At 39.2% G+C, this 26582-nt stretch overlaps 1 protein-coding gene across 1 annotated transcript; it reads left to right on the forward strand.

The window, feature by feature from the left end:
* DNAAF5 (dynein axonemal assembly factor 5) lies at window positions 1-25250 on the forward strand. The gene is made up of 13 exons (XM_027878190.1): window positions 1-577; window positions 1174-1358; window positions 2397-2521; window positions 2955-3070; window positions 6412-6644; window positions 9024-9236; window positions 11365-11508; window positions 14929-15097; window positions 17404-17551; window positions 20081-20231; window positions 21620-21776; window positions 23570-23761; window positions 24217-25250. Exons 1-13 carry the CDS (start codon window positions 28-30, stop codon window positions 24354-24356), a joined length of 2523 nt encoding a protein of 840 aa, XP_027733991.1. The 5' UTR covers window positions 1-27; the 3' UTR covers window positions 24357-25250.
* The last annotated feature ends 1332 nt before the right edge of the window (window positions 25251-26582 follow it).

Below are 26582 nucleotides of genomic sequence, written 5' to 3' on the forward strand. Positions count from 1 at the left end.
GCGGCCGCCCCCCCGCGGAGCCGGAACATGGCGGTGGCCGTGGCGGCCGAGGGGGCCGAGGGGGCCGAGCTGTGCCAGGCCCTGTCGCGGTCCCTCAGTCTCCTGCAGCAGCCCGACTGCGGGCGGGCGGCGCGGCTGCGGGCGCTGGAGGCCATCGGCGCCGAGCTGCGGGGCCGGGCGGTGCCCGGCGCGGTGCTGCAGGAGGTGTTCGCGGCGCGGCTGCTGCGGCCGCTGTCCCGGTGCCTGGCGGGGGACGCGGCCGAGCGGTGCCGGGAGCTCGCCCTGCAGCTGCTCCAGGACGGGCTCAGCCGCGGCGAGCGGCCCTGCGAGGCGCTGCCCGTGCTGCTGCCGGCGCTGGCGCAGCGGCTGTGCCCGCCGCCGTCCGCCGAGCCCAGCGAGGAGCTGCGGCTCGGCCTCGTCCAGCTTCTGCACCTCCTCCTTCGGCGCTGCGGCCCCGCCGCGGCCCCCTACCTCGGGGACATCGTCCGCGTCCTCCAGGCCACCCTCCTCGACCACTATGCCGAGGTCAGGCGGGAGAGCTGCAGGTGTGCGGTGGCCTGTGCCCAGGCCATGCCAGGTGGGGCTCAGGGACGGGCACGGGGGGAGCGGTGGGATGGTGCGAGCCTGAGAATCCCGGGGGATGGGGACGAGGAGGGGACAGGGAGAGAGGGAGAGCGATGAGAAGTCGCACACACCCTTCACTGGTGTGCTTTGTGGCGATTTGGAGGGTCTGCTGGAGAAGAGCCGCGCTAGGAGTGGAGGCTGAGCTGTTACACGTTGGGTGACAGCGGGAGGAGGAGTTAGTCCAGCTCTGATACAGTGTAGAGTTAAATCCGCCTGCTACTCAAATGCAGCAACATTAGTCAGACTGCTTTTCGTAGTGTTACAGAAATTATGTTACTCCAGGACTGTCACCCGCATAAAGACACAGAATCACAGGACAACGTTAATCCACCACCCAAATGCATTAGTCCACCCAAAATGTCATCATGTCCTGCTGGTGCTGGCAGTGAGTGGGTAGCATGGATGTGTCCCTGCTACTTAGAATCACAGAATGGTGATTTAAGGAAGGGACCTTAAAGATCATCCAATTCCACTCCCCTGCCACCGACAGGGAGGCCACTCACTGTGACAGCTCACACGGTTGACGTTTCTGTGTTTCTGTCCTAACAGAGCACTTCCACATGCAGTCAGAATCTCTGATAAAACCTTTAATGCAGACGATTTCACACCAGCACTACAGAGTTCGTGTTGATGTGATTCAGGCTACTGGAGCAGTGATACAGTTCGGGAATGGAAAGTCTGTGGATGATGTTCTGTCTCATCTGGCCCAGAGATTGTTTGATGAGATTCCCAAGGTGTGCTTCTCTTCTTTCTTTAATCTGGATTTATTTTAAATCTGTTTCAGGGTGAGTGTTTTTTTTTGTGCTTCCCTCCCTCCTCCCCCAGTTCTCCACTTTCACTCATTCAGTTAAGTAAATATGTCTGTTGTGGTTAAATCCCAGCCAGAAAATAAATATCACACAGCCCCTCACTCACTCCCAGTTCAAGTCACCTGTCCTGACATTGCTCCCTCCAGCTGTTTGTGCAGAGCTTGAGACACCAAAAAGTCCTTGATTTAGATTAAACTCTGCTTAGCAACAGCTAAACATCAGTGTGTTATCAGCATCATTCTCATACTATTCCAAAAAAACAGCACTGTACCAGCTACTAAGAAGAAGATGAACTTTGTCCCAGCTGAAACCAGGACAATTTCCCATACAAGTTTCATCAGCTGTAAACTGTCCAAACCCAAGGCTGGTGACCTGTTCGTCTGCCTGTTCAGCTGCTGCCTAATTCTGCAGGGTGTTGAAGATTGTAGGCACCTTTTTGTTTTGATGGGTGCCTTAAATTCTGTCTTAAATTCTCTGTCACATCTCTCTGGGCCTTGATTCTGTGGCCTTTTCAGATACTTAACAAACACAGTATGGTGCCTTCATAAGATGCAGCTGAGGCAGTAATTTTAAAATTAATCATTCCTTTGCAGTGAACAGAGGAAGTCTTCTCAGGATATGCTTGGAAAGGTACAAATCCCAGAGAAATGTACATGTCTTACATTCTCAGGAGGATATTAACCACGAGTTTAGTTTTCTGAATTAGGTCTGTATCTTGTCTTCCTGTCAGAGTTGTGCTTTTGTGCAGCAGTCTCAGAGTGATTGAGGCAGTGTGAGAAAGCAAGGGAGTGTGACACCTTGGGTGTTACTTAAGATGCTTCCTGCAAGTGAGGAAATCTTGTGTTCTTCTAATTTCTTCTGAGAGTGTTGATGTGCTTTACCATATAGAAAGCAAATACTATTTTAATTTTCTTCTGTTTTTTTTCCTGACAAATATGAAATAGTCTTTTTGTGTCCCTGTAGGTACGGCACGCTGTAACAACTGTCATTGGAGAATGGTTGTTGCACCTACGAGATAGATATTCATATTTTCACAAGCTTATCCCTTTGTTACTTGGCAGCTTTAGTGATGAAATTCCTGAAAATGAGTAAGTGCAACTTTCTTCTTACTTTCTTCTTTTTTTTTCCCCCCCCTCAAATAGATGTCACACACAGAAGTGTTCCTGTGTTCGCAGATGTCTTGCTGGGAAGACAAAACCCCCACTTTTGTTTGTTTGTTTGTTTCTCTTAAACCCAAAATGTTAGCATTATCTTCAATAACTTTTGTTATATTGTCCTTTTTTGCTGTATCCAAGTGAGTGTGAGAGAGACAGAGACAGATTTATCCCTTGGGAGAGAAAATCTCTGTCCACTGAGTACTAAAGAAGTATAAACTCTCTTCTTAATGTGACTCAGTTAAATGGCAGGAATGCTTCCCATCCTTCCAGAGGAATTTAAGTAGTCAGCTTTTCTAGAAGTCTAATTTTAAAATGTTTTTATTGGGTGGGGCATGATGGTATAAAACTCTTATTTTTTATCTAGGAAACTGGCTTGGACTTACTGGGAAAAGGTAGGCTTGCAGTGGGAGAAGGAGAATGAAGAAGATTTGAAGGATAAGATGGATTTTAGTCTTTCACCATCTCATTATCCCAAAGGAGGTAAGTGTTGCAGTGAAAATGGTTTCTGCCTCCTGGATTATCTCCAAGAGCTGCAGTGCAGTGATAACAGATGAGCAGGATGTGTAATATTCATACACAAAATGTATGGGGTGGCACCTATTAAAAATATATAGTATTTATGTGTATACAATTATTTAAATTATTTATATTTAGTTTAAATTTCTAAAATGTTCATTAAATAACTACATTTTTTTTTCCATTAACCAAGAAATGCATTTTGGAGAAAGAGAAAGGGAAAATGCCTATGATGAAAAACAGGTAGAGCAGTGGTGCAGAAACAGCAGAAAGTTCTACATCAGCCAGCAGCCACGTATGCAGTGGGCACAGAGATGACTGGAAAGGAAGTCCTTGAATAATGAGAACTGATCACAGCATTAATGATCCACATAATTGATGTGGAAGAAAAATTTTCAGTGAAATTATTTCAGACTTCTCTGTGAGATACTGGGATGCTACCAGTCTGCCAGCGTACATGAAGAATGTGGGAACAGAGTAATTTCCTTTATTATACACAAAAAACCATCAAGATATGCAGAATGGGTAGATTACTTTTTAGTACTGTATGATTTATAGGTGGCTTTAAAACATTGTGTTTGCAGTAGCTTGAAGCTTGTTTCCTGTCTGGGGTTCATGAAGTTAATGTTTAAAAATATGCACATGGGAGTTGGTGAGAGAGAGGGTTTAACTGGCTCATTTATTGATTTCTGCACTCATACTTAACAGAACAAAAACTCTTCTGGTGTGAAAGAACAGGTTCATGCTTGACTTGTGCCTACGTGACAATCACATCACAGAATACCCGGCAGCAAAATCCTTTCCATGACAGTGGGTTCCGGAGTTCTTTCTTCTTTGAAATTACACTTTTTTTTTTTTTCTTCAAAGTTGTTTTAGTCAGTAATGCTTGAATGAAAGGGGAAGCGCTTCATAATGGTGACTGGTTTGACAGAACTGTTTAGCTTTGAAGACAGGCAAGTTGATCTGTCATCCTTTCTAACTTTTTCTCTTTCCTCCTTATTTTATATATAATTTTACCTCAGGGGTTTGTAAATTCTGAAGAATGCTTTTACTTCCACTGGTGATGGCAGAAACATACTTCTTTTTCTGGCAGTCAGAGAATCTTTTAACATACGTAAAGTGATGAAGTTGAGTGTCTGAGCTCCAGTCACTTGTTTGGCAATGACCATGATATAGCGAAGGTCATAAAAGCCTTAGTATCCTTGTCCTTGAAACAGGGATTGCCATTTGTGCAGCTGACAGTGTTATGTCTTGGTCAGTTTTCTCTAGGTGTGTGTTGGGCTTTGTGTGTGTGTATGCTGTTTTGTTGGGGCTTTTTGGAGTGGCATCTCTCAATTACTCCATAATAAAATGATATATGCTTTCCAAAATAATCTTGTTAGCACAATAAATATGCTTCATGAATCTGGGCAACATTCCAGCCCCACATTTAATTGAATTTTCTTGGTAGAATGATGCATTTAAGGCTTGAATGTGACATGTGTATGTGTATATATGTACACATGTAACTAAAGAATATTTTGAAGAAATAACCCAGTAATTTTGGACTTGAGTCCCAAGATAATGGTGACTTTAAGATATCATTTCTTCCTGATTATCTTTAGTTCCAAATTGAATGTCTTATGAACAGGCTTTATGTGACAAGAGAGAAGAAAAATCAGGGGAAAGAATGATTGGCTGCTTAATCTTACAGACACAAAACTTTATCAGAACCACTAACATACCTTAGTTTCAACTAATAATTTGTGGTGTCCTACCACAGACTGTATATGGAGGATTTTTATGATATGTCTCCTTCCTCTGTTTGCTCTCCACAAACATTTGAGTTTGGTTGGGGTTTTTTTGTTGGTTGGTTTTGATTTTGGAAGGGAGGTTAGTGTTGGATTTTTTTTTTTTAACATGATAATATGTATTTTAATACTTTGTTGCGCTTTCTTCCGACTTATTGAATGTACTGGAATATTTTTTGCAACTGTGAGTTAAAGGTACATTTTACTGAACTGTCCAACTGTCAGACTAATGGACCTGACACAGGAGCCCCCCTGCTTTGATCTCACAGTGACAGATCCTGCAGGTCAGAGGAAGACCAGAGTTAGACCCCATACCTGGTGTCATCCCCCCACAACTGAACCCCCCCACTGAGCCACAGCAGTCATTGCCTTAGGATACAGGTGCCGACAGTTTATAGCAGGGAAGTCTTTGACAGGAGTAGCTACAGGGATAAATACCTGCATTTGAACATCTGAAATGAAGGAATTGCTGATAAAGAATGGTCCGAATTCTTCAAACAAAATTCTGCCTGGGGTCGAATAGGATGCACAGTCTGTATTTGCTGTCTCAGGTTGATTTCTTTATTTGACCTTTTGCTATTCGTTGTCAGTTTTCATAATCCAAATTGTTATCCTCCATTGACAAAAGAAGCAGCAATTCACATCCTGATGCTTGAATTTTACTTTTTTCCCTGTTCATAAGCATTTATAAACCTTTTGTAGTCTTCAGAGCATTTACTTTAGTCAGTTTTCCTTCCCCCACCCCCAGCTCCTGTATAATCTTTCTTACCAATTTAAATGTGTTATTTAATTTTTGAGAGATTGAAGAGGCACATCAATGAGCTGCTTTTCCTGAAAAGGCCTTAGAAAAGGGATCATATAATAGCTGTGATTTTTAAAATACTATGAATTTGTTGGCCTGATCTATTACACAGAACCTGTACAAGCCATAGTTGGTGCCCTTTCTGCTTTCAATTTGCCAGATACACTTTTAACCTTTTCCTTTAGAGGGCACAATTGACATTGTCTGTTTCATTGCAGTTCATGTCCTCTATTTGTGACTTTTACCTTTCTTTCCCACTCCAAATTATATTTAACTCAGTGATACCACATTTGCATGCAAAAGTCTTTCTTTTGTTCACCTCTGTGTGTTTCAGTTTGTTTTTTATAAAGACATTTGTGTTGCTATAAAAATTGAAATTGTTAAGCTGTGTTTTCCAAAGTGGATAATGTCACACATTAACTTCTCTTTCTCTTCTGGAAAGATTTTAAAACATGAAATCTAAATCACCATCCAGTAATAAATACATAACTTTTCAAAGAGCTGTGTGGAGTTTAAATTCTGCAGTATATATTAAAGAAATGCAACTTGCACAGGTAAATTCCTTAGAAGCATTTGGAATATTTTGTTCTGTGCTGAAGCAGATACCCAGAGCTCTTACCTTGGAACTTCTAAACTTTCCTAAGGATTAATTTGCATTGGCTTTCCCTTTGATATTTCCTTTTGCTTTGTTTTTCTTTCTTTCTTTCTTGTAGTAACTCGACCAGGACTAGGTTGTCGGGAACTTGTGTCAAGAAACCTCTCCAAAATCCTTCCAGGTCTCTGTCATGATATGACAGACTGGGTTGTGAGCACAAGAGTAAAAGCATCCCAGCTCCTGTACACATTACTGCTGCATGCAGAGGATCACATCACACAGCACATGGAGCTGCTGCTTAGAACTCTGTACCAGTCGTGCTTGGATGAAGAGAGTGAAGTGGTTAAAAATGTAAGTTTAGTCTCTCACAGAAGCTGTTGTACACTGAATAAAGACTCTGTCCTTTATAGCCCTGAGTCTGACCTTGCCATAGGTCACTGGGAATTGCTGAAGGATCAGGCTCAGGTTTTTATGGGTGTTAAAAACACATGAACGTTGTACTTACCTAGTGTGTTAAAATAAATGTAGAAGACCAATAGTGAAGGTATTCAAACTTTAGTTCATATGCCAACTCCATGAAGCATTCATAATGACCTCTCTAAAAATCATAAGCAGTGGATTAAAGTATAAAAGCCTTGAGGTAATAAATTCAATGTAAAAGAAATGTGCAGGTCATGCCCTTTCAAGTTAATTTCACTTATCTCCCCCTGCTCCATAATCCAACTGTATATTGAGGTATGTTTATTCCATGTGATACCCATATTCAGTTTTTGAATCCTTGACTTAATGCTTGGAAAATGCTGGTGATTTGTGAGGAACAATTAGTTTCATTTTTTCTAACAGTTAATGCTTTCAACACTTTGATCATCAAATCGGTAAAACAGATGTAGTTGAAGACATTAGATAAATTTAGCAACAGAAAGACAGGTGGTACAAATGTTTTTACAATTTTAGGATAAAATCTTCTGTTCCTATTTCCACACAACAAAAAAATAAAAATCCATGTAACTTACTTTAAAGCTACAAATTTTATTGCTTTGGGATATTGGAAGAATGTGTTCTCCTTACTGGATGCAGGTAGTCCAACCAAATGGCCAACCTTTAAATCAGGCTTTTCTTTAGGTTCTTGCTGTGAGTTGGGCTACAAGAAAACTTAAATAATTAGGAGAAGAAATCCAAGTGACCCTGCTGTCCTGACCAAATTTCCTGTTGTCTGCTTATTGCGGTAGTTCTAAATTCAAAAGTACGTGTTCAAGCAGCACATAGTTTTCCCTTGCCTTTTATTGACCATACTTGTCTCTTTCTTGGAATTCCACCACTGATCTTCTTGCAGGTGCTTCCAAGAGATTTATTCCCAATTAGGAGATGATTTCAGTATTTAATTGTACTTTTCTTTGTGCCTAAACATAGGGTTCAGCAACTTGTGTCTGTGAATGCCTTTTATCTCTTAGTGGTGCTGCTTCCCAGGGTACTGTGATAACATCCTCTATAGTTTGTTACTGTAGAACCCATTTCAGCCACCAACTTGGAAAATATCCATCTCTTTTTCCAGCCTAGTAATACCAAATGAGATGTACAAAAGACCAGATGGTCTTTTATCCTTTGTTTCTTTTTTTTTTCCTTTTTCCCCTGTTGAAATGAATAAATTGATCCCTGCAAATGTATCAACTCATATTTTTGAACTGTTTAATTGTACTGTCCCGTTTTCAGAGCAGTAAAGTCTTTTTCTGTATAGCAAATGAGGAGGAGGGCAGGGTTCACATCTACATGGAGTATGTTACAACTCTTTTGAGTCTTTGTGAAAGGGAACAGCTATAAATAGTGCAGATTTCAACTACAGAACCCATGGCTGTGTTCTTCCGTTGAGACTAAAAAATTTAGCATGATTCAAGTATTAATTAGGTCCAATTAAAAATCCATGGCTAAATCACCAGACTAAAAATAATATACAAAGAGAGAGAAGCTTTGGAGGAATGAGCCAACCATTAAACACACAGGTTAGGAAGAAGTTTTGCTGTTGCACAGGTAGTGGTGCAGTAGTTGATTGTATTTTGTTTGTTGTGCACGTGATTGTAAACATTGGGTGTCAGGCAGTAAGTTCTGATGTGGCATTTCACGTGGAATATAACATTCTGATATGTCTGCAAGGCAGGGATGGCATCAAAGGGTGCCAGTACTATGGGGAATAAATAATAATTTAGGCCTTTTCAGTTGAAGAAGTAAGAATTGAAAGCAGTAGGCAGTTCCCCCATGGCACTGCTTCCACACCAAACCAGATCTGTAATATCAGCTTCAAGGTATAGTACAATAACAAAAAATTCCTCTTTCAGGTTTTTATAGTTACAGCTTTTAATAGATGGGGGGTGGGTCCACTAAGAGTAAGCCTTGGAACAGCTTTTGGAGGACAAAACGCTAAACCATTAACTCTGCAACACTAAACCAGAAACTTTATTCCACTGAAAGTTGTACATTTCATTTCTGTGCACTGCTTTCTCATGCAAGTTTGTCTGATGAGAAGGGTGCTTGCATGCCTTATTATGTGCTTACTGAACACGTCAAGAAAATTTCTTCATGCGTATAATCATTACTGAGCGAGTGGAAAAGGCCTACAAGGCAACTGCAGGAGCATTTAAAGTAACAGCTGGAATCATAAAAAGAAAAAGCCCACGATATGTCGCATAGTCTTTGTGTTTTCAGGAAAATCCTCAAGTTTTCCTGTTCCTTTTTCAGAGTGTGAAAGCAGCAGAACTGATTGGAACGTTTGTCAGCCCTAAGGTGTCTTTGAGGTTAATCACCTCGGCCTTTGAGCAGACACCCAAACCCTCCTGTGTGATGGTTCTGGCTGCAGTGATTCGAGGGAGCCCAAAAGAAATCTTGCAGCCTCACGTGGCCCAGCTTGGCAACACATTGTCGCAACCTGGAGTTTGTCAGCGATCTGAAGAGGTGAGGAAAGCTGGAAAACACACAGCAGGCCACAGGTTTTGACCAACTTATTTTTCCTCTTGTTCTCCCTAAATGCTCCCACTCTTATCTGTCCCTTGCACACCTACCCCACCCTATCTCAGGATATAGTTGTGGATGTGTGTCTGAGACAAAACAGGAGCTTCCCTGTCCTCCCTGGGCCATGTTGTGGTTTCCTGGGCAAAGCTGCTGTTTCCAAGAGCTTCCTAACAGTCCATCCTCTCAGCAGATGTGGGCTCAAGCTTGAGAACTGCTGTGAAAGGCTTCATATAGTGGTAGGAAAATGAAGAGGCATGGCAGGGAGAGAAGCAGCTGTTTAATAAGTACTGTACTAACAGAGGGCTACCTTGGCTGATCCTGAGGCAGAGTTTAACCCATGTTTTGAAATTCCTTGTATTCACGATCCGAACAAGATCATATATTTCAATCCTCATCAGTAAAAATGACTGAAGATTTTTCACAGTCCATTGTAATTGGCATGTCAGGTTTCTCAAGAAAGATTCCCTCTTAATGTCATCTTATTTTTGTTTTGTATTCTTAATTCCCATTTAAAAAAGGAAGGTACCAGTACATTATGAGTACATTTAGGAGCACACTGTGTAAACTTTAGGGCCTGGTTCCTTCTCTTGAATCTAGAAGGAAGATCTTGATTAATTAGAAATTTACTTCTAAGTGTATCCTTAATTAATGGCTGAGCCTGAAGATCATTTTTATTTTAGCGTATGAAGAATATTCATCAATTGCTGTATAAGGAGGTGAGAGATTCTCTTCAGCGTGGAATGGAGATTTTTGAACCTGCAAGACTTTTTTTCCCTTCACTTATTTAAATGTAGAAATAGATCTCTTAGAGATGCACAAGAGGAATCCCTATAATTTTCCCCACAAATGAAATCCTGGCTTTCATTCCACCAGAAGTTTGTTAGACTTCTGCTGTTAAGATGACCAAAAAAGGGCCAGTGCTGTGCCTTCAGAAACTCTGATTTCATGTCAGATGCAGGCTTCCCCTTAAAACAGTTATTCATGTGTGCAGACTGAATCTGGCCTAATTGTCTTTTTGAGCCAATGTAAGATATATGTTTGAAGTTCTTCCCTCATTAGGTTTCTTCCCTAATGGAATATGTACCAGCGATGCAGGAATTAACCTTAATCTCCATGAAGCCTGTGATGATTAGGAACTCATATAAGTGGAAGCACTGTAACCTGATTGTTCAAAAAACAGCTCCCTGAAGTATATCTGCAAAATTGCTATGAGGTTTAAGCTTACCACTTCCATTTGGCATTAGCTGCAGGAGTCAGATCCATCTGCAGCTGAAGGTTTGGGGGAATTGTTCTAGCCTTTAGTCTTGGAAAACAATCTTTCTCTATTTTAGCCAGTGAATGCCTCACAGACACTGTTTAGCTAAGGATTGACCATGTCCATGAGATTAATAACATTTATAGCTAACCTATTCCTAGACTTGATTTATTTTTTGGAAGTAAATCTGTAACAATAGCCCCTTCTATTCACTGACAGCTCCATGAATGTCTGATGCACTTCATCATAGGAGTCATGGCAAACTAACTGACAACAGTATTGACTTCAACTGGTATCAGTTGGATCAAGATAACGTGAATTATGTTGAATCAAATGAGATAAATTGGCTGAGATAAAAGCAAACGCTCAGGTTTTCTTGGTTTATGTATTTAACTGTCACTGTTCATCCAAAATAGTCAAACATGGAATAATATTTCAAAGAGTTGTAACAAATACGTTATTAATTAACAAATTGCACTTCAGAAAGAGAAAGTACTATCAGCAAGCACTTCAAAATGCTTTGATGTTTTTATTCACCATTCACCAGTGGAACCATTGTGTGATTAAGAGCAGGGTCATTTATTTTACTAACAGGACAAGGTAAATACAAACAGACAGTGTGGGAGGAAGATTATATTGTATTCTATAAAAAGCAGAATGCTCATAGTCAGAAAAGCTAACAAGAAATTATCAATATGTTACCAATGTAGGGATTATACAGTGCTCAGATTTTATTACTGTCATTTCCCATCTCTTAAAAAGAATGTTATATTTTCAAACAAAACATAATCACTGTATGCTTTTCTTAAAAATCAGGCCTTTTACGTGGAGCAGTTGCTTTGTTGCGTGCAAGCACTGATTGAAGTGTGCCAGGAAGACTGCAAAGAAATTAGCTTGCAGCTAATGAAAGTTTTGGTGACCATAATGGCAATACCATCCTCTCAGGACCTCAAAGAAAAGGTAAACTATGAGCTGGTTTAATATTCTGTTGTGTTTATGACTTTTACTATTGAGACACTTTGTGGATGGTCCCAGATTGTGCTTTTCTCACTGTACAGACTGTATATGGTTAATAACAGAATTAAGATTGGGATTGGGTTTACGATTTGGAATATAAGTCATTGGCCAGTGAATATTTGGTTATACACAGGCAAAAACTCGCTTTTGCTTTCTGTCTTTTAAGGAACCATTCACCTAGAGATCCAGAGCACTACTAGCATTAAAAAAGTGATGGGTTTGTAGTAATTTTTTAATCTTTAGCCAGAGATCAGGCTGACTTTACAGTAGTTGACCTTTTTACCTTCCCACCAGAAACAAAAGTTTAAATGTCGCAGGAATGCTTTAAAATCAAGGACAGCTGTACATGCCCAGATAATAGATGAGCTTTCTTGGCTTAACATTATCTCACCCCCTTATTTCTCTCTTCCTCTTTCTTCCCCGAGCTAAATATCATATAAATCAGCGAGCCATCCTTGTGCAGGACAATTATGACCTATCCCAGTTGTCTTTTTTCAAACACACGCCTTAAATGCAGTGACTATTCTACTTCCTTTTCTCTTGCTCCCAGGCATGGTATTCCAACGGCCTGTGTAGAATCAGTATTTATGGCCCCAGAGCTGACAGGCTGCCTCCAAGGAGGCATAAGCTATTCTGGATGAAATAAAGTAGAACAAAGCTTGAAACAAGTATTGAAAAGACTTCACAGGTCAAAGAGGGTTGGGGTGACGATCTGTCTAATGGAGAGCCAGTGCAAGAGTGGGATTTTGAAGGGGTTGGAGATTTTGTTTGTTTGCTTGGGGCTTTTTTGAGACAAAAAAATCTGTCCAAGTAAGGCTGGGACAGATGGATCTGGAATGTTTTGTGGTATCTTGTCTGTTTATCCCTGCAGTGGACTATAAAGTCAGCAAGGTCCATTAAAAACCTTATACTGCATACTCCTACAGAGAATGCAGTTTCATAGCAATAAATCCTAATTTTCATATATGGAAAAGTTAATCTCCCAAGATTATTGAAGATTTAAGATGTTCCTGCAGTTGCAGATGATTTTTTAAGTTGACAAGACTTTGGATAAGAATCTTTTTTCTCATTAGCCTTTCTTCCAGCAAGACACATAGAAAATCTGGCAGTGAGATTACATAATTGCAATATTTCAAAAGTGCCACAAAGACAAATATGGCTTGAATTTTATTTTTTTTCCTCCAGTTACTGACTGTTCTGAAACTTCAAAGTGAGCTTTACATCTTGCAGGAGGCAAGAAGTCCCTGTTAAAATAGCTTAAGAACATCCAGAACAAAAGCATTACAGCTGCTGTACAAGTATGAATTTGTTGTTCGGAAAAGAAATCTATATTCAGGATCAAAAGATTTTGAGTATAAACATAAATTATCCAAAAATTAGCATCATAGAACTTCAATTCAGGCTTTACTGCAAGGGGACAGGAGATGACTGAGATAGTGGAGATCACAGCTGATGTGACCTGATGGTGAACACTCACGTCTTACCTGATTTTTGGCCACTTTGCTTTGTGTCCATCACGTTTCTGGTTGCTTGGGGCTGAGGAAACGGGCCAAGACCACCAACTGAGCACAGCAGTGGCACGAGCAGGAAGGTGGTTTTACAGCCCCAAAGAGACCCATTTCAGTTGTGAGTCTGTTAAACATGATTTGAGCTTGTCAGTGGTTTAACTGCTGACCTAAAGATAAGGTTTTGTTTCATCACCAGTGTTATCTTGGCTCTTCTTTTGGCACACTTTAAATAGTAGTATGAAAATAATGTGTCATTAAACTTTCAAATAAGGGAAGGAAACTCACGTTTGCTATTTATTTTATTTTACTGTAACATCCTTCTTAATGAGAAGATATGCATCAGTCTACAAGCATATTTGATTTATTCTCTCTTTTTAATTGAAACCACTGCAAGTTTATTTTAGATCATAAGTGAACAATGTATTATTTTGTATCTCTTGTTCACTGGAAAAAATCTTTGTGCATTAGGGTGGGATTAATAATGGGGAACAGTTTCTGTCTTGACACATTCTGTAAAATGTACCAATTAATTTACAAATAACTTATATGTAAAATATTCATTTATCTGAGTTGTTTTGGCTGGCTGGCAGAATGCTTCCAGAAAGGAGAAATCTATTGTGCTTGAGGCAGGCAAACCTGCCTTAAGAGTAACCTTTGTCCTTAGCAAATCCTGATTTATATACTTTTTTTCCTAGAATTCTCATTTATTTTCTCCACATCTGGTACTTCCATAAAAACATCTTTGTCTGGCAAGTGATTAGTCTGTAAGAGTCTAAAGGTCCTAGACATGTTCCAGCTAACTTGTGTGGTTGAGTTCAGCTTAAAAATATTAAAACTATGAGTACAATTTGTAGTTCTACTGAAGCAATGAGAGTCAAATGATGTCACTCAGAGCTCTGCACTACATCTTTCCCTGCTGGAACTGGCCGTGCTGGCAGCACATGTTATTCCTTAGTGGGGTTCCTAACGGTGTCTTGCTCCTCATCATTGCTTCCCTGTCTACTGAAATCACTGAGACTATAGATGCTGCTTCCAGCATGCTTTTAATCTCTTGCTTGGAGAAATTTTATGCTTCTGGTAGATGCCTTCAGGAACTGTAAAAGCAAATTTTCCTTTCCTTTGAAATACATGTGCTGCAAGCAATTAAGAAAATCTATAGGCTTCCTTGCCAAGCATCGTGATCATGTCTGGAATTCATTTAGTAGTTCTTTTTACGTGTTTCATTTGTACATGTTTTATTTGCATGTCTCATGGAATAGCCTAACTGTAAATATAAGGAAGATATTTCCGATGTAACAGTGAGTTTTGGTTCTTATAAGCAACAGAAGATGAGAATTTCAGAATGATCCTGCCCAGCTACTGTAAAGAGAGAGTGTCTTGCATAATTCAACTGGGGGGAGGAAGGGGGAGAGGGGAAATGCCAGGTCTTCTCTGACCTGCAACAGCAATAGTTTTTGGAAGCTGCCATAGCCTGCTAGATGGGCTTGTGAGAAATTCCCTGTTTTAAATCATTCTTAAATTAAGGAGAAAAATCCCTGCATCTTTATAAGCACCAAGAGCCTTTTTTATGATGTGATTAGTTTTTGGATAGGTCTGCACACGGATTAGAAAGTCTTTCATTTTGCTGTTAGGTTGCTGTGTTCCTCATGATTTCATTTTGAAATCAGTACAAATGTTTCACTTCAAATAAAAGTTAATGGATGGAGTATAGGCAGACATTAAATATCAGTCTTGATTGTTTAAGTAGAAGCAATGAAAATCTTCTTGTGTCCCTTCTGTTCTTACGAGTTTAAAAAGTTTGGGGTTTTTTTATTAACATTGTTTCATTTAAAGTATCCTGTCTCTGGTTTAACAGGTGGAGAAAACAATGTCTTCATTAGCAGAAGTGCAGCAACTGGATAGTTTTCATTGTCTCTACAAGCAGCACATAATTCAGCTCATAGAGTGGGTTTCAGTGTCGTGTGATGGGTGGAGCTGCTACTCTCCAGAAGTGTTACAGTTAGAGGTCATCGCAACCCATTCAGGTACCACTTACTTAGTAGTCCTAAAAAAAAAAAAAAAAATCAAGTCTCAATCTCCATAGCCTGCAGCCAGCTTGTGTTTTGTAACGAACAGTTTAATGCTCAGAAACTTCACAAGAACATGATGGAAAGCAAAACAAATGTTGAAGCAGCTCATATTCCAGAAGACTCCTTGGCTGCAAGGAGCCTGTTAAAAGCACTTACAGAAAAGTGCACTTCCAGGTGAATGAAATAGGTAGCATTAAACTGATATAGCTTATATGCCCAAAAATGTATCTATTTTTTCCATCCATTCACTAGGCTTTCAAAGGATACTAAACTTTCTGTGACAAACACTTCCTCGCTGTTCTTTAACACGTGGCTGTGTAGAGATGAGTGAAACACTTTGGTGCACATTTCACATGCCTTCAGCCCTGCACAGTGAACATTCCCTGACACAGCTCTCCGGGTTGCAGCTACAGCAAAGGATGTGGTGACAGGCAGCTCTTCTCACCTAGACACACATTTGAAGATTATTAGAATGGAAAGTCCTGTTGATTTGTTTTTTCCCTTTGTGTTGGTTGAACAGGGCATGTCAAACAGTCATTTCAACTACAGATGAAGTATCATTGTGGCTGCTGCAGATAGTTAAATGGGGACAGGTGTGTTTTAAAGGACTCTATCTTATTAATTTAATCCTTGAATCACAAAAAAATCCTCATCAAACCCATGTGAAGCACCCACTTGTTGGTTTGTGCAGCAACCAGCATAAGCACTTTTTCTGGTTTTCATCTGTGGAAAGAACAAAAAGTTTCTTCAGCGCAAGATCTGAGAAGCCAACTTTTCTATATATTTGTACTCCCATTTCCATGACTGAGGGACTTCTAGACAGTTGTCTCTGTTTTCCTTAATGCTAAATAAATCATCAAACGTCTGGGCAAACATTTTGGCTTGCACCCAACACTGGTAATATGCTATTGTCTGTGTTTTCTGTCTGACACAGCAGCTCCTAGAGCTATTTTTTTTTCTTTCTTTTCATTCCCACGCATAATGTTGTTTTTAATCAGTTTAATCAGCTTTACTCATTTCTCAGTTTTTACTGTTTTCCAGGAACGTATGCTTAAACTGAAATTAGCAATCTAGTTTATTCTGTTTATTTTCCATCTGTTGAATTTGCTGTTATCAGCTTAGTATTTGTGAATGTCTCAGAACTCACATGAAGCGGTGTATTTTGAATAAATGCTGTGAAAATAAAGACCTATTTGTTGGCACAGACATTTAGCAAACTGCAGTTCAACACCCTCTATTGCTTCAGTCTAGACAGTGAAGATTTGGGTGTTTGTCATTATTATTTTAAACATTAAATTTCCAGAAATTATTAAATGCTATTGAACTTGTTTTGGAATCTTGAATACTTCAATCTGTCCATTCCATGTGTGAGGAATATTCTTGTCATCAGAAATGCCAGTGTTGTGTCTCCTTCTGGGAACATTTTCTGAGTGACTGGAGTTGAATGGAATGTGCATCTCAGGGATGCAAAGCTGAAGAAGTTCCTAGAGTAGTTTATTGCAAAAACAGAGCAGAAAGAGCATTCTACAGCTAGAAGCATACAGAAGAGAGCATGTGTACAGTTTCTGTGTACTCTTCCTCTTTAAAACCATGCAGGTGTTAATAAATATCAAGGAGAAAGACACAAACTTCCTTCAGTTTCAGGAAAATAATTTCTGAAAATGTTGGGATAAAAGCATAGAGTTCTGTTTGTTTATTTTTAGAGGTGAAAACAGAATTCATCGTAGATGGGAAAATATTGACAAACTAAATAATTAATTTAGAAAATATTTTTATTTCAAATAGCTCCTAAAATTCATCATATTTTAGATTCTCTTGTAAAATGCAAATAAGCATTACTTAGACGTGGAGAAAGAATGGTGCTGCACTAATTCTATTAGCCGAGGTTTGAAGCTGATCTTTTCAAACATGCCCTTTCCTGTGCCTCCAGGAGTCATGAACACCTTTCCTTGAATGCTGCACGTGGAAAAACTTGAAAGAAGAAAAAAAGTATAATTAATGTTGTATGGAGAGGGGTGTCAGGGTCATACCAGATTCAGTGTAATTTTTCATTAAGTGTAATGAAACCAAAATTTTTTGCCTAGCCTTAGACTAGGCAAAAATGATGTAACACAGATACTTTAACAGCTGCCATGCAAGAGTGGAAAGCTAAATACTATTTTAATACCAGATGTATTACAAATTTTAATGCACTCGCATGTTAAACACCTAAATAGAACTTATTAGTAGTCTGAAATAACCTTTAGCTGTTTGTTTTCTAGGTCCTGCCATAGGTGAAGCTCTCGATGACTTCATTCCCATTCTGAAGACGTGTCTTCAGCCAAACAAGGACCCCCAGATGCGGTTAAAACTTTTTACTGTTTTATCACAGTTGTTCCAGAAAGCAAGTGAAACCATCAATTCTCAGGGGTGAGGGGCGTCTGATTTCACACAGCTATTTGAACACTACAGGGGCATTAAGAAGTAATGACCGTGGTAGTTATTTAACCCTTATAACCATGCCCATGTTGGCATGTCTTGGAGAAAATAAGACTTTCCCACCATCTTCTGCAGCATATTTTACTTGCTGTATTTTTTAACAATCATTAGAAGGGTGGAGTGCAGTAATTTTTAAAAATATATAAATAAATTCAAGTCTGGACTTTCTCCACTGTAGCCTTCCTACCTTTTGAACTGAAAGCTTCAGTGTGAAGTGTGCTGTTACTTGTTTCTATATTTTCAGGGTGCAATATTAAATTCCCTACTCCTATAAGAAATGTCTTTGTTGTCAGTAGATTACTTGTTTACTTTCATAGAAATGACTCACTTTTAGAATTAAGTTACACAGATTTACAACAATAAGATCTGAAAATGGAAAGAGAGAGAATTTAATTGCATCACCAACAGCAAAAATACATCTTAATGGTAATGAGAGATAGTGTTGGGAACTAGCAATAAGTTGCAGTTGCACTGTTGCTTTCACTGCTGCCACTAATTTGTTTAGCTCCTTAAAATTATTCTAACAGCTTGGATAGGAAGGCCTTTGGTTATTCTGCTAAACACAGTTGTGTGGTCATGTAATTGTGTTTGAGCCTGACATGATTGAGTCAGATAATTGCCAGATACTGCTTTACTGATTCTATTTCAAGGCACTAGAACAAAGATTCTCACAAACAGCGCAGCATTATGGTTAACATAATGCTATTGGAATTTACCTTTGTGTTTTCACAGATCGTTTTTCATTGCATTTTAACAGAAGGTTTTATTAAAAACAGAAGCAGCTACTGATCAGATAGCACAGAGCTGCTTTTAGTTTTGGAGCTGAAAGGAAATTTGGAATGATGGTGATCATTAGTTATATTTTTTTTTCCAGCAATGTTTTGAATAGAGCATTATTAATTCTCAAAAATGTGTTTAAAATAATAGATCTAAAGGGGTTTACAAATGTAGATGTGTCTAATGGGATGTCAGATTTCTTGTTATTACTTAAGTGCCATCTGCTGACAGGAAGCAGGAGTGGCTGGATCTCTGCCTTCCTCAGACACCCAGGGCTCCCTTGCCACAGGGCAAAGCAGCAGCCAGGTGCATCTATTCTCCTCATGTTGCAGGTAGAGATTTGCAGGTGTTTGTGTGTCAGTAGATAACTATTGTGCTTTAGTCAGGTTATACCCAGACAACATGGACTACTTGCAATGGGTAAAAGGCAGTTACAGGAAAGAAGTAGCTACAATTATATTTCTTATGACATTGATACAATATTATTATGGAATTTTTTTATTGCTGGATGATTCTGTTTTGCTTTTGTGTGGATTTTTTTTTTAAGTGATAAGTTAGTTTGTTAACATGTACCTGTTTTGTTCCTCCTGTGGCTTGGCACATATACAAAGGAGCCACTTATTCATCCTATAAATGCAGGACTCATAGAAAAGCCAGCAAGAGCTTCTTCCCTTTCTGGCAAGCACCAGGGTGGTGATGTGCTGTTTGGCACTCAGGTGGTCACAGTTTGAGCAGAAGTTTGAACAGAGTGGGCAGGAATCAGGGTAGATTTAGTCTCTCACTTGACAATCTGTTTGCATGCTGCCAGCTGATTTGTAGGGCTGTGAATAACCTGAGCTTGAGTTACTGGCCATAGCGAGGCACTAATGTCTCTTTGATGCAGCAAAGTATTAATTAACTTGTGCCTAAGACCTATCTCTCTCTCTCTCTCTCTCTCTTAGTTTAAAATTGTTTGAGCTGGAATTAAATGGGTATGAGGGAACCCTGCCTATTACAATTACTGACTCTTACAGCAACTTTTAGCATAATAGTCATTTAATAGAAGAGGAGGAAGAAGCATCGGCAAAAACATCACAAGTTTGTGTTTGTGATAAAAACGAACTAGTATTGGGACTGGCCACCATCAGAAAATCCTACAGACCTCTCATCCTTGAGGGAGATGAGTTTCTGAGCCAAGGGAGAGTTAAGTATTCTTTGTAGGCTCCCTGCAGTATCAGGAGTTCAGGTATCATCAATAGCAGTCATTCTTTTGACATTATAAATACTTTTCACTGGACAGTCTCAAAGGGCCTCACAGATATTAATGAATCCTCACAGCACTCACACGGGGTGTGTTATCTCCACTTCACAGACAGATCAAGTGAGACAGAGAGAAGGTAAGTAGTTTACCAAGATAACAGGGAGTCATGGGCATCGTCTGAAGTGGGAGAAAGTCTAGCCTCCCCCTTCCATGAATGTTAGGTATTTGTTTAAATATTACCCAGAAAAATTAAGTTATGAAAATCTTATCACATACATTACAATCACATTGGCTTATATGATTTTATTTATTTTTTTTAGAGTCTTCTTTTTTTCCCCCTTTCTGTCTATATTTCTATGACAGAACATTCTCTTCTACATCCTGTCAGTCTCTTTATCACTTTCTCATGAACCTTTATTTTGCTTTCTTATTTTTGGCTTCAGGCTGTTCCCTAGCTACCTTGAGACTGTGATAAAAGACATCCTGGCTCCTAATCTGCAGTGGCATGCTGGAAGAACAGCAGCTGCCATCCGTGCTACAGCTGTATTGTGCCTTTGGGCTCTCATCCACTGTGAAATGCTTTCACCAGAAGAGGTAAATTCTCTCTTTCTCGTCCTTTGAAATCTTAGGCAGGAAAACAAAATAAATGCAAGGGAGGGAAAAAAAATAATAAATCCTCAGGGTAAGTAATATTTTCAGATGGATGGACGGTTTTCATAATAAAATTCATTAATTATAATCGAATATTAATGACTGAAACAATCCGTGAAGGGATGATTATGTCCTGGTAGGAGACCTGAGGCCAGCAATATGCTGAGCTGTAGAACTGTCCAGCATCACATTTTTGTAGATACTTTTTCTAGTATAACATCGGTTCTGTAGCACAAACTACTGCCCACTATTAACACAACAGTTTGGGCACTTGATATGATTGAACCCGTAGCCTGTGCCTGTGCAGCAGCACTGGAACAAGTCAGGACGTGCTGCTGTGTCATGTGGAAAAGACAAGTTGTTTGGTTACCTTGGAGCCCGCAGGTCTGTTTAGGGGAAAAAAAAAAATAAAATCTAAAAGACTCCTGGAAAGGGCAGGAGGAGTTGAGATGGAAATGAAGAATATCTGTAGAAACTGAAGTGGAGACCTAGCAAGGGCTACACTTAGAGAGATGTTACCCACCAGTGATAAAGGATTAATTGAATCTGAGGGGGTTTCTGAAGCATCTTTGCCAAAAAAAAATGGCACGTGGAGATAATGCACTGCAAATATTTTAAATATAAGGGCATTTCTGAAAAGTAAATTGAATTAAAATGTTATGAAATGTTCATAGTCTTTATTGCCTTTATATCAGAAAAAGGTGCTTAAAAACACATAACTAGTTGAGTTCACACATACAAAAACATTGGTATCAAGATTACTATTCCAGTTTAACATTTTTTTTTCTGAATCGATGCCTTAATGGCTATTTTTTCATTAATGGATACGAAATGTTCATAATAAAGTGAAATTCCGACCCTTCCCCAATACATCCCATCCCATCCCATCGCTCCCTGTCAGAGCCGGAGCGCCATCTCCTGGTATGGGCGCGTCATCCTCAGCTCCGGTTTCTTAAACCCTGGCAACAGTTTGGGTTTTTTTGTGGTGTTTTGTTGTTGTTGTTGTTGTTGTTTTGTTTTGTTTTGTTGTTGTTGTTGTTTTTACAGGCGAATAAGTTTGAAAGCTTTTACAAGTTACATAAAACTCATCTGCATGTGTACTGAGCATCCATGAGCTGGATGATGGACTGGTGGATTTTCATTTTCCAAGCAAGCTTAGAGGCAAAAATAGAGCTGTGTAACTTCTGAGATTTTCACTTTTATATTTAACTTTTTAAACTAAGCAACCCAGTATCTGTCAGAGTTAATGGTAACTGCTCTAACCACTAAGAATATTGTATTACAGTGACTGAAAAGCTCTTATTCTTCTATGTTTTTCCTATTAATTTTAGATCTTAAAAGTCAAAGATGAGCTAATGCCCCAAATCATTGCTTCCATGGATGAAGACTCTAAAATTACTCGACTGATGGCTTGTCGTATTGTTGATGCTTTTTTAAAAGCCTGTGGGAGGCAGTTTGATGAAGATAAATTTAAGAACACTTACACAGGTAAGTGTAAATGTTTACTTGACTAGTGGTGGTGGTGGTTGTTTTGTTTTTTGGTTTTTTAAAATCAAGATTTCCACGTTGAAAACTTACATTTGCTTTTTTTATGCGAAGCATCACAGTCAGCTCAGCTTTTGAAGGTGAAAAGCATCCTGCTGGAGCAGTTGGCAGATTTGCTGCATGGCTTTAGGATTTACTGTGCAGGTTGTCCACATCACCTGCAGACTCACTGCAGCACTGAAAGCATTAACACAGACTAGGAAATGACAAATATTGTTGCATGTCACTGTGTTATCTGGCTTTAATCCCACATGAAGAGCAAAAAGTCTTTAAACAATTTGAGGTACTAATAGGGGCAGATTTTATGTAGACTCGTTTCTCACCCTTTCTTATCTCACTCCCATAGGCATATTCTAATGCTATTTCTGTGTTCTCTTAGTGGGTATTTTAACTATTTGGGTAGTTCTCCCTCGGAGAGTAATTGTATAGATACTAAGGAAATGGGAAAAGCACTGCACAGAATCATACCATTAGCAGCATTTTTGTGTATGAGAGGCATTTTAATTTCTTAATACTGCAGAGACTGAGGCGTGGTTTAAACTGCTGAGAGAGGGTGCATAAAATGTATAAAGTACATGGACACATTTTAGAAACTCCAGGTATGAAACACTCAGCAGGCGTTGCTGAGTGTGACTCCAACAGCACTTGCAAGGCTTCTCTGGAGCAGGTTTTTAGTGGCAGGTTTTCGTTTCACTGAAGGGTGTTACAGACAAGTTCATGTCCTTTGGAAACGTCCTCACTCCCAAGTTTGGCCGAACTGAGCAGTATTCCCGACGTCGTTATCCATTAAGGCCACTAGGTGGAACTTCACTCAATATTTCGGTCTGTGCCGGGCTTGCCAGTACCTCATCTGCATTGCTTCAGAGTTTGGTCTCTGTGAAATAATGTGCTAAGTATAGTGAGAGCAGAACAGTGCTGCAGTATATAAATGGAAGTCACATTGTTCTCTGTGCTGTGTTTGAGGGCCAAGAGCAAACTGTTTCAGTGTACCATAAATAGACTTGAATAGGTAGTGGGTTGGGGTTCTATCTAAAAAAAAAAAAAAAAAAAAAAAAAAAAAAAAAGACAACCAAAAAACCAAAGAAGAAAACCCTAATCTAGAATGCTGTATTGTAAAATAGACCCAGGGTCTGTAATGCTTCTTAGGATGAAGTTTAAATGCTAAACCATGAATCAGAAGTACAGACTATGCACAGATACGTACCAGAATTTATGTTCTTATGTATACAAATAACTTGGACTTTCCCAAACTCAGCATCTTAATGACTCATACCCCTTCTTACATGGCACAGTAGAAATCTAACAACAAACATTTTTATTTTGGAGAAATACATGATCAGACAATTGTCAAAGTATACCTTTGCACCTTGCATGTTCAACTAGTCTTCAGTGCAGTCATTCACTGAAACAGTAACATTTGATAGAAATACTGTGCTTTATAGAGCATAGAAATACTTAAACTCTGTAGTTGTGTAATGCATGAATAGACTTTCATAGTACCTTGTTAGGAGAGCTAGAACATGTTTATTAATGTTTTTGGCAACATAACAATCCAATAACAATGCACCATGTGCTTTTAAGAACAATGTCATACTTGCATCCATAATGTTCAAAAGACAGAAATACGTCATAAATGCAACAATAATTTCAGTGGTGACAGAAGATGTTTTTTTTCAAATGCAAAGCTAACTCCCCTGCTCAGAGAGCTGTCTGGTTATTTATATGCTCCTTTTCAGAGGTTTTAAAGCGTCTGGATGATGCTTCGTGCGATGTACGACTGGCAGCTGCTCACACCTTGGCTAATTGGTTTAAGTGCTTAAAGGACAGTGATGTGAAATCCGCAATGGAAGGTCATATTGAGTTTCTGTACCAAGAACTGTTGATACATCTCGATGACCCCGATCAAAATCTCCAAAACGCAGTCCTAGGTAAGACTTTCAGTCATATGTATTTTGAACAACGCTTTTTAAGTGACAGGCTGGAGCTTTCCTCTGAATTTCAGTGGGTATGAGATCTGACCTTTTACCTGGGTGCAGAATGTAATGTTTTGTCCAGTGTTCACCAGGGGAGAAATATCAGGGCAGCTGAACTACCAGAGACTTTACAGATGGTAAACAGGATATGGAGCGTAGAGCGCCACCGTTGCAGGATGTGACCATATCCCAGCCCCCTTGATGGGCTCTCTGGAATTTATTAGTGTGTTCGAGAACATAAATGTCAAAATACAGACCTCAGCAAATGGGGGAGAGAGGAACAGGGATGTCATCACTGTGCCACTCGTAGAACAACAGTTTCCACATTCGGTTTCAGCAACTTTTGAGAGAACTTGGATAGAGAAACACAGAGCAGCTAATGATTTATAAAACATATTTTTGTTTTACAGAAGTTTTAAAGGAAGGAAGCGTTTTATATCCAGATCTGCTTGTGAGAGAAATCGAAGGGGTTGTACATAAGCATCAAACGCCGCTCTACTGTAATCAACTACTACATCACATTCAGTCAGCCAAGGAATCAGCTTTATGAATCACTGCTGAGATTCTTTTTACTGAACTGATCTGAAATCTCTATGACCCTCATTACTTTCATATTTTCTTTTGCTTGAGAAAGGCTGAGCTGAAAATAGATTGTTTTTTTCTTTATAAGTTCACTGTTGGCTCATTAAAAAGTCAAGTTGGCACAATTCTGTGTTCTTTGCGGTTTGAACAGTTCTTTGTATTTGTTAGCAATAAAACAATGTTTTAATTCACTTTGCATTGGAAGTTTTTCAGATACAAGGTTTAAAGGAGGAATGCTTTTCCAAGAATTTAACACTATTTATAATTGAGGAAGATTATTTAACAAAGTAATAATTTAATGTCAAAGTTATTAACGTAATAAAGCAAGGACTCAGTCTTTCAAGGAGGATTTCAAATTCTGGATAAAATCAGACTTTGCAGAGTCAGGTCTGTGAGGAACAGTTTTATAAGGAAAAAAAAAAGCAGCCAAACTTCTCTTGCATAATGCAGCAAAATTTATAATATTCTGAGTACTCTTATTTAATAATAGGGACATAGTAGGTGTCACTAAAAGAATAGTTTTTATTGTTATTGTATTACATTTCATGACTGAGAGTAAAGGTGAATTTTTTAAATTAAGGTTTATACATGGGAAGAAATGTGCTGTTTTGTTATTTAGATTACATGTTTAGTTTATAGATTTATATTTTTGTACTAAATATATCACATTTGCAGTTTTAATGTTTATACCATTGTGCCTTGGAAAGCAAGCAACATTTGTTTTCATGTTGCCTTGTAATTAAATTCTGCAGCTTTAGGTTAAAGCTTGATTTGTTGGGGGGGGGGGTTTAATACCTTTGTAGTGTATAAGTTTGAGTGGTCTTATATTCTCAGCTGTGTAATAAAATAAGTGAGCTCCTAACTGCTTGTCTACATCATTGTGGGGTAGTGTGCTGTTTGTTATTTGCACACACAAATCATGGGAAATCAGGATTCTGATGTGGTTTTTTTAAATCCTCTGTAGTACAGACAGAAAGTGCTCTTTGGCTTCTAATTCCCAAGCGCCTTGGCTTTATATCAAGTCTAAAAACAGACTCAGTGGGGGTTGCTCATACTCCTTATGCTGTAGGAAGTCCTGGTGTTTGTTTGTCCTTCTGACCTAACTTTACCTTTTCAGGCTGCGACATAATTGTTAACCAACCCAGGATCTGTTTACAGCAATATCTACTTGCATTCTCAAAGAAACATTTGAGACAGATTACACACACAAGACAAGTGTCTTGTCTTCCTAGCTTAAAAGCAAAGTCAGGCAAACTTCTGGCTGCTTCTCCACAAAATATGATGCTGCTTTGAAAATTCTCCAAAAAGGGACAATAATACTAACAATACAGAGTAATTGAGTCATTTCTTATGGCTCCAAAAGCTATTGTGCATTCCTGTAGAACAGAATACTCATTTTAGATCCTTTGTAATGTATTTGAAGTTGACTTTTAATGGAAAATCAAGGTCTAACTTCTCCTATACTGAGCGTTTTAGTTGACTAAAAACTACTATTTAACTCACTGGGGGATCAGCTGAAATTCATAGAATGCACAATGTGAGTGAAGTAAAAGTCCCTAGAAAACATTAAATAGAGTTATGAGGTTGTGGAGCCTCTAGCCTTGGAGATATTCAAAACCTGACTTAACAAAGTCCTGGGAAACCTGTTCTGCCTGAGCCTGTCGGGCAGGAGTGGGCCTGCATCATCTCCAGGGGCCTCTTCCAGCCTTGGCTATTCTGTGATTCCATTAAATTTTTTCCCTTAGTCTAATCAATTATTAAAAAGCCAATTTAATTAGAGTGGAATGTAACTATCCTAGCAAAGCCCTTGTTTCAAAAAAAGTAGCATTTCAAAGCACTGCAAAGAAGCACATTCTTCCAATACAACCTAAAGTTTCGCTTCAGTAGCAAGAGCCCAGTTCTTATGGTAAAGATTCCTTAAAAGTCCCCCAAATAAATCCTACTTAACAACAATACTACTGCATGATACTATTAGCTTGTTATGTTGGCAAATTTTAGATTCTTTTACTTTACCACTGATTGCAGCCTCCTGATACTGTAGCACAAATGTTGGGCAGGTGCTTTTAAATACCCTTGTGATCTAAAGAAGAGATGTTTGCAAACCCAACTCCAAAAGTGGGATTAGAGAAGAGAAGAGAACATTCTTGGGTGAAGTGGAATCCAGTCAAAGTTTTCGAGACGTTCTAAAGCTGGT

The sequence above is a fragment of the Empidonax traillii genome, unplaced genomic scaffold (genome assembly GCF_003031625.1).
Source record: "Empidonax traillii isolate 1590-97213 ecotype Southwest subspecies unplaced genomic scaffold, ASM303162v1 scaffold39:size2480183, whole genome shotgun sequence".
Taxonomy (NCBI): Eukaryota; Metazoa; Chordata; class Aves; order Passeriformes; family Tyrannidae; genus Empidonax; species Empidonax traillii.

Coding starts and splice junctions, on each gene's coding strand:
- DNAAF5 (XM_027878190.1), top strand. CDS start 28: ATGGCGGTGGCCGTGGCGGCCGAGGGGGCCGAGGGGGCCGAGCTGTGC. Junction 1,359..2,396: donor TGTTTGATGAGATTCCCAAG/GTGTGCTTCTCT, acceptor GTGTCCCTGTAG/GTACGGCACGCTGTAACAAC. Junction 3,071..6,411: donor ATCTCATTATCCCAAAGGAG/GTAAGTGTTGCA, acceptor TCTTTCTTGTAG/TAACTCGACCAGGACTAGGT.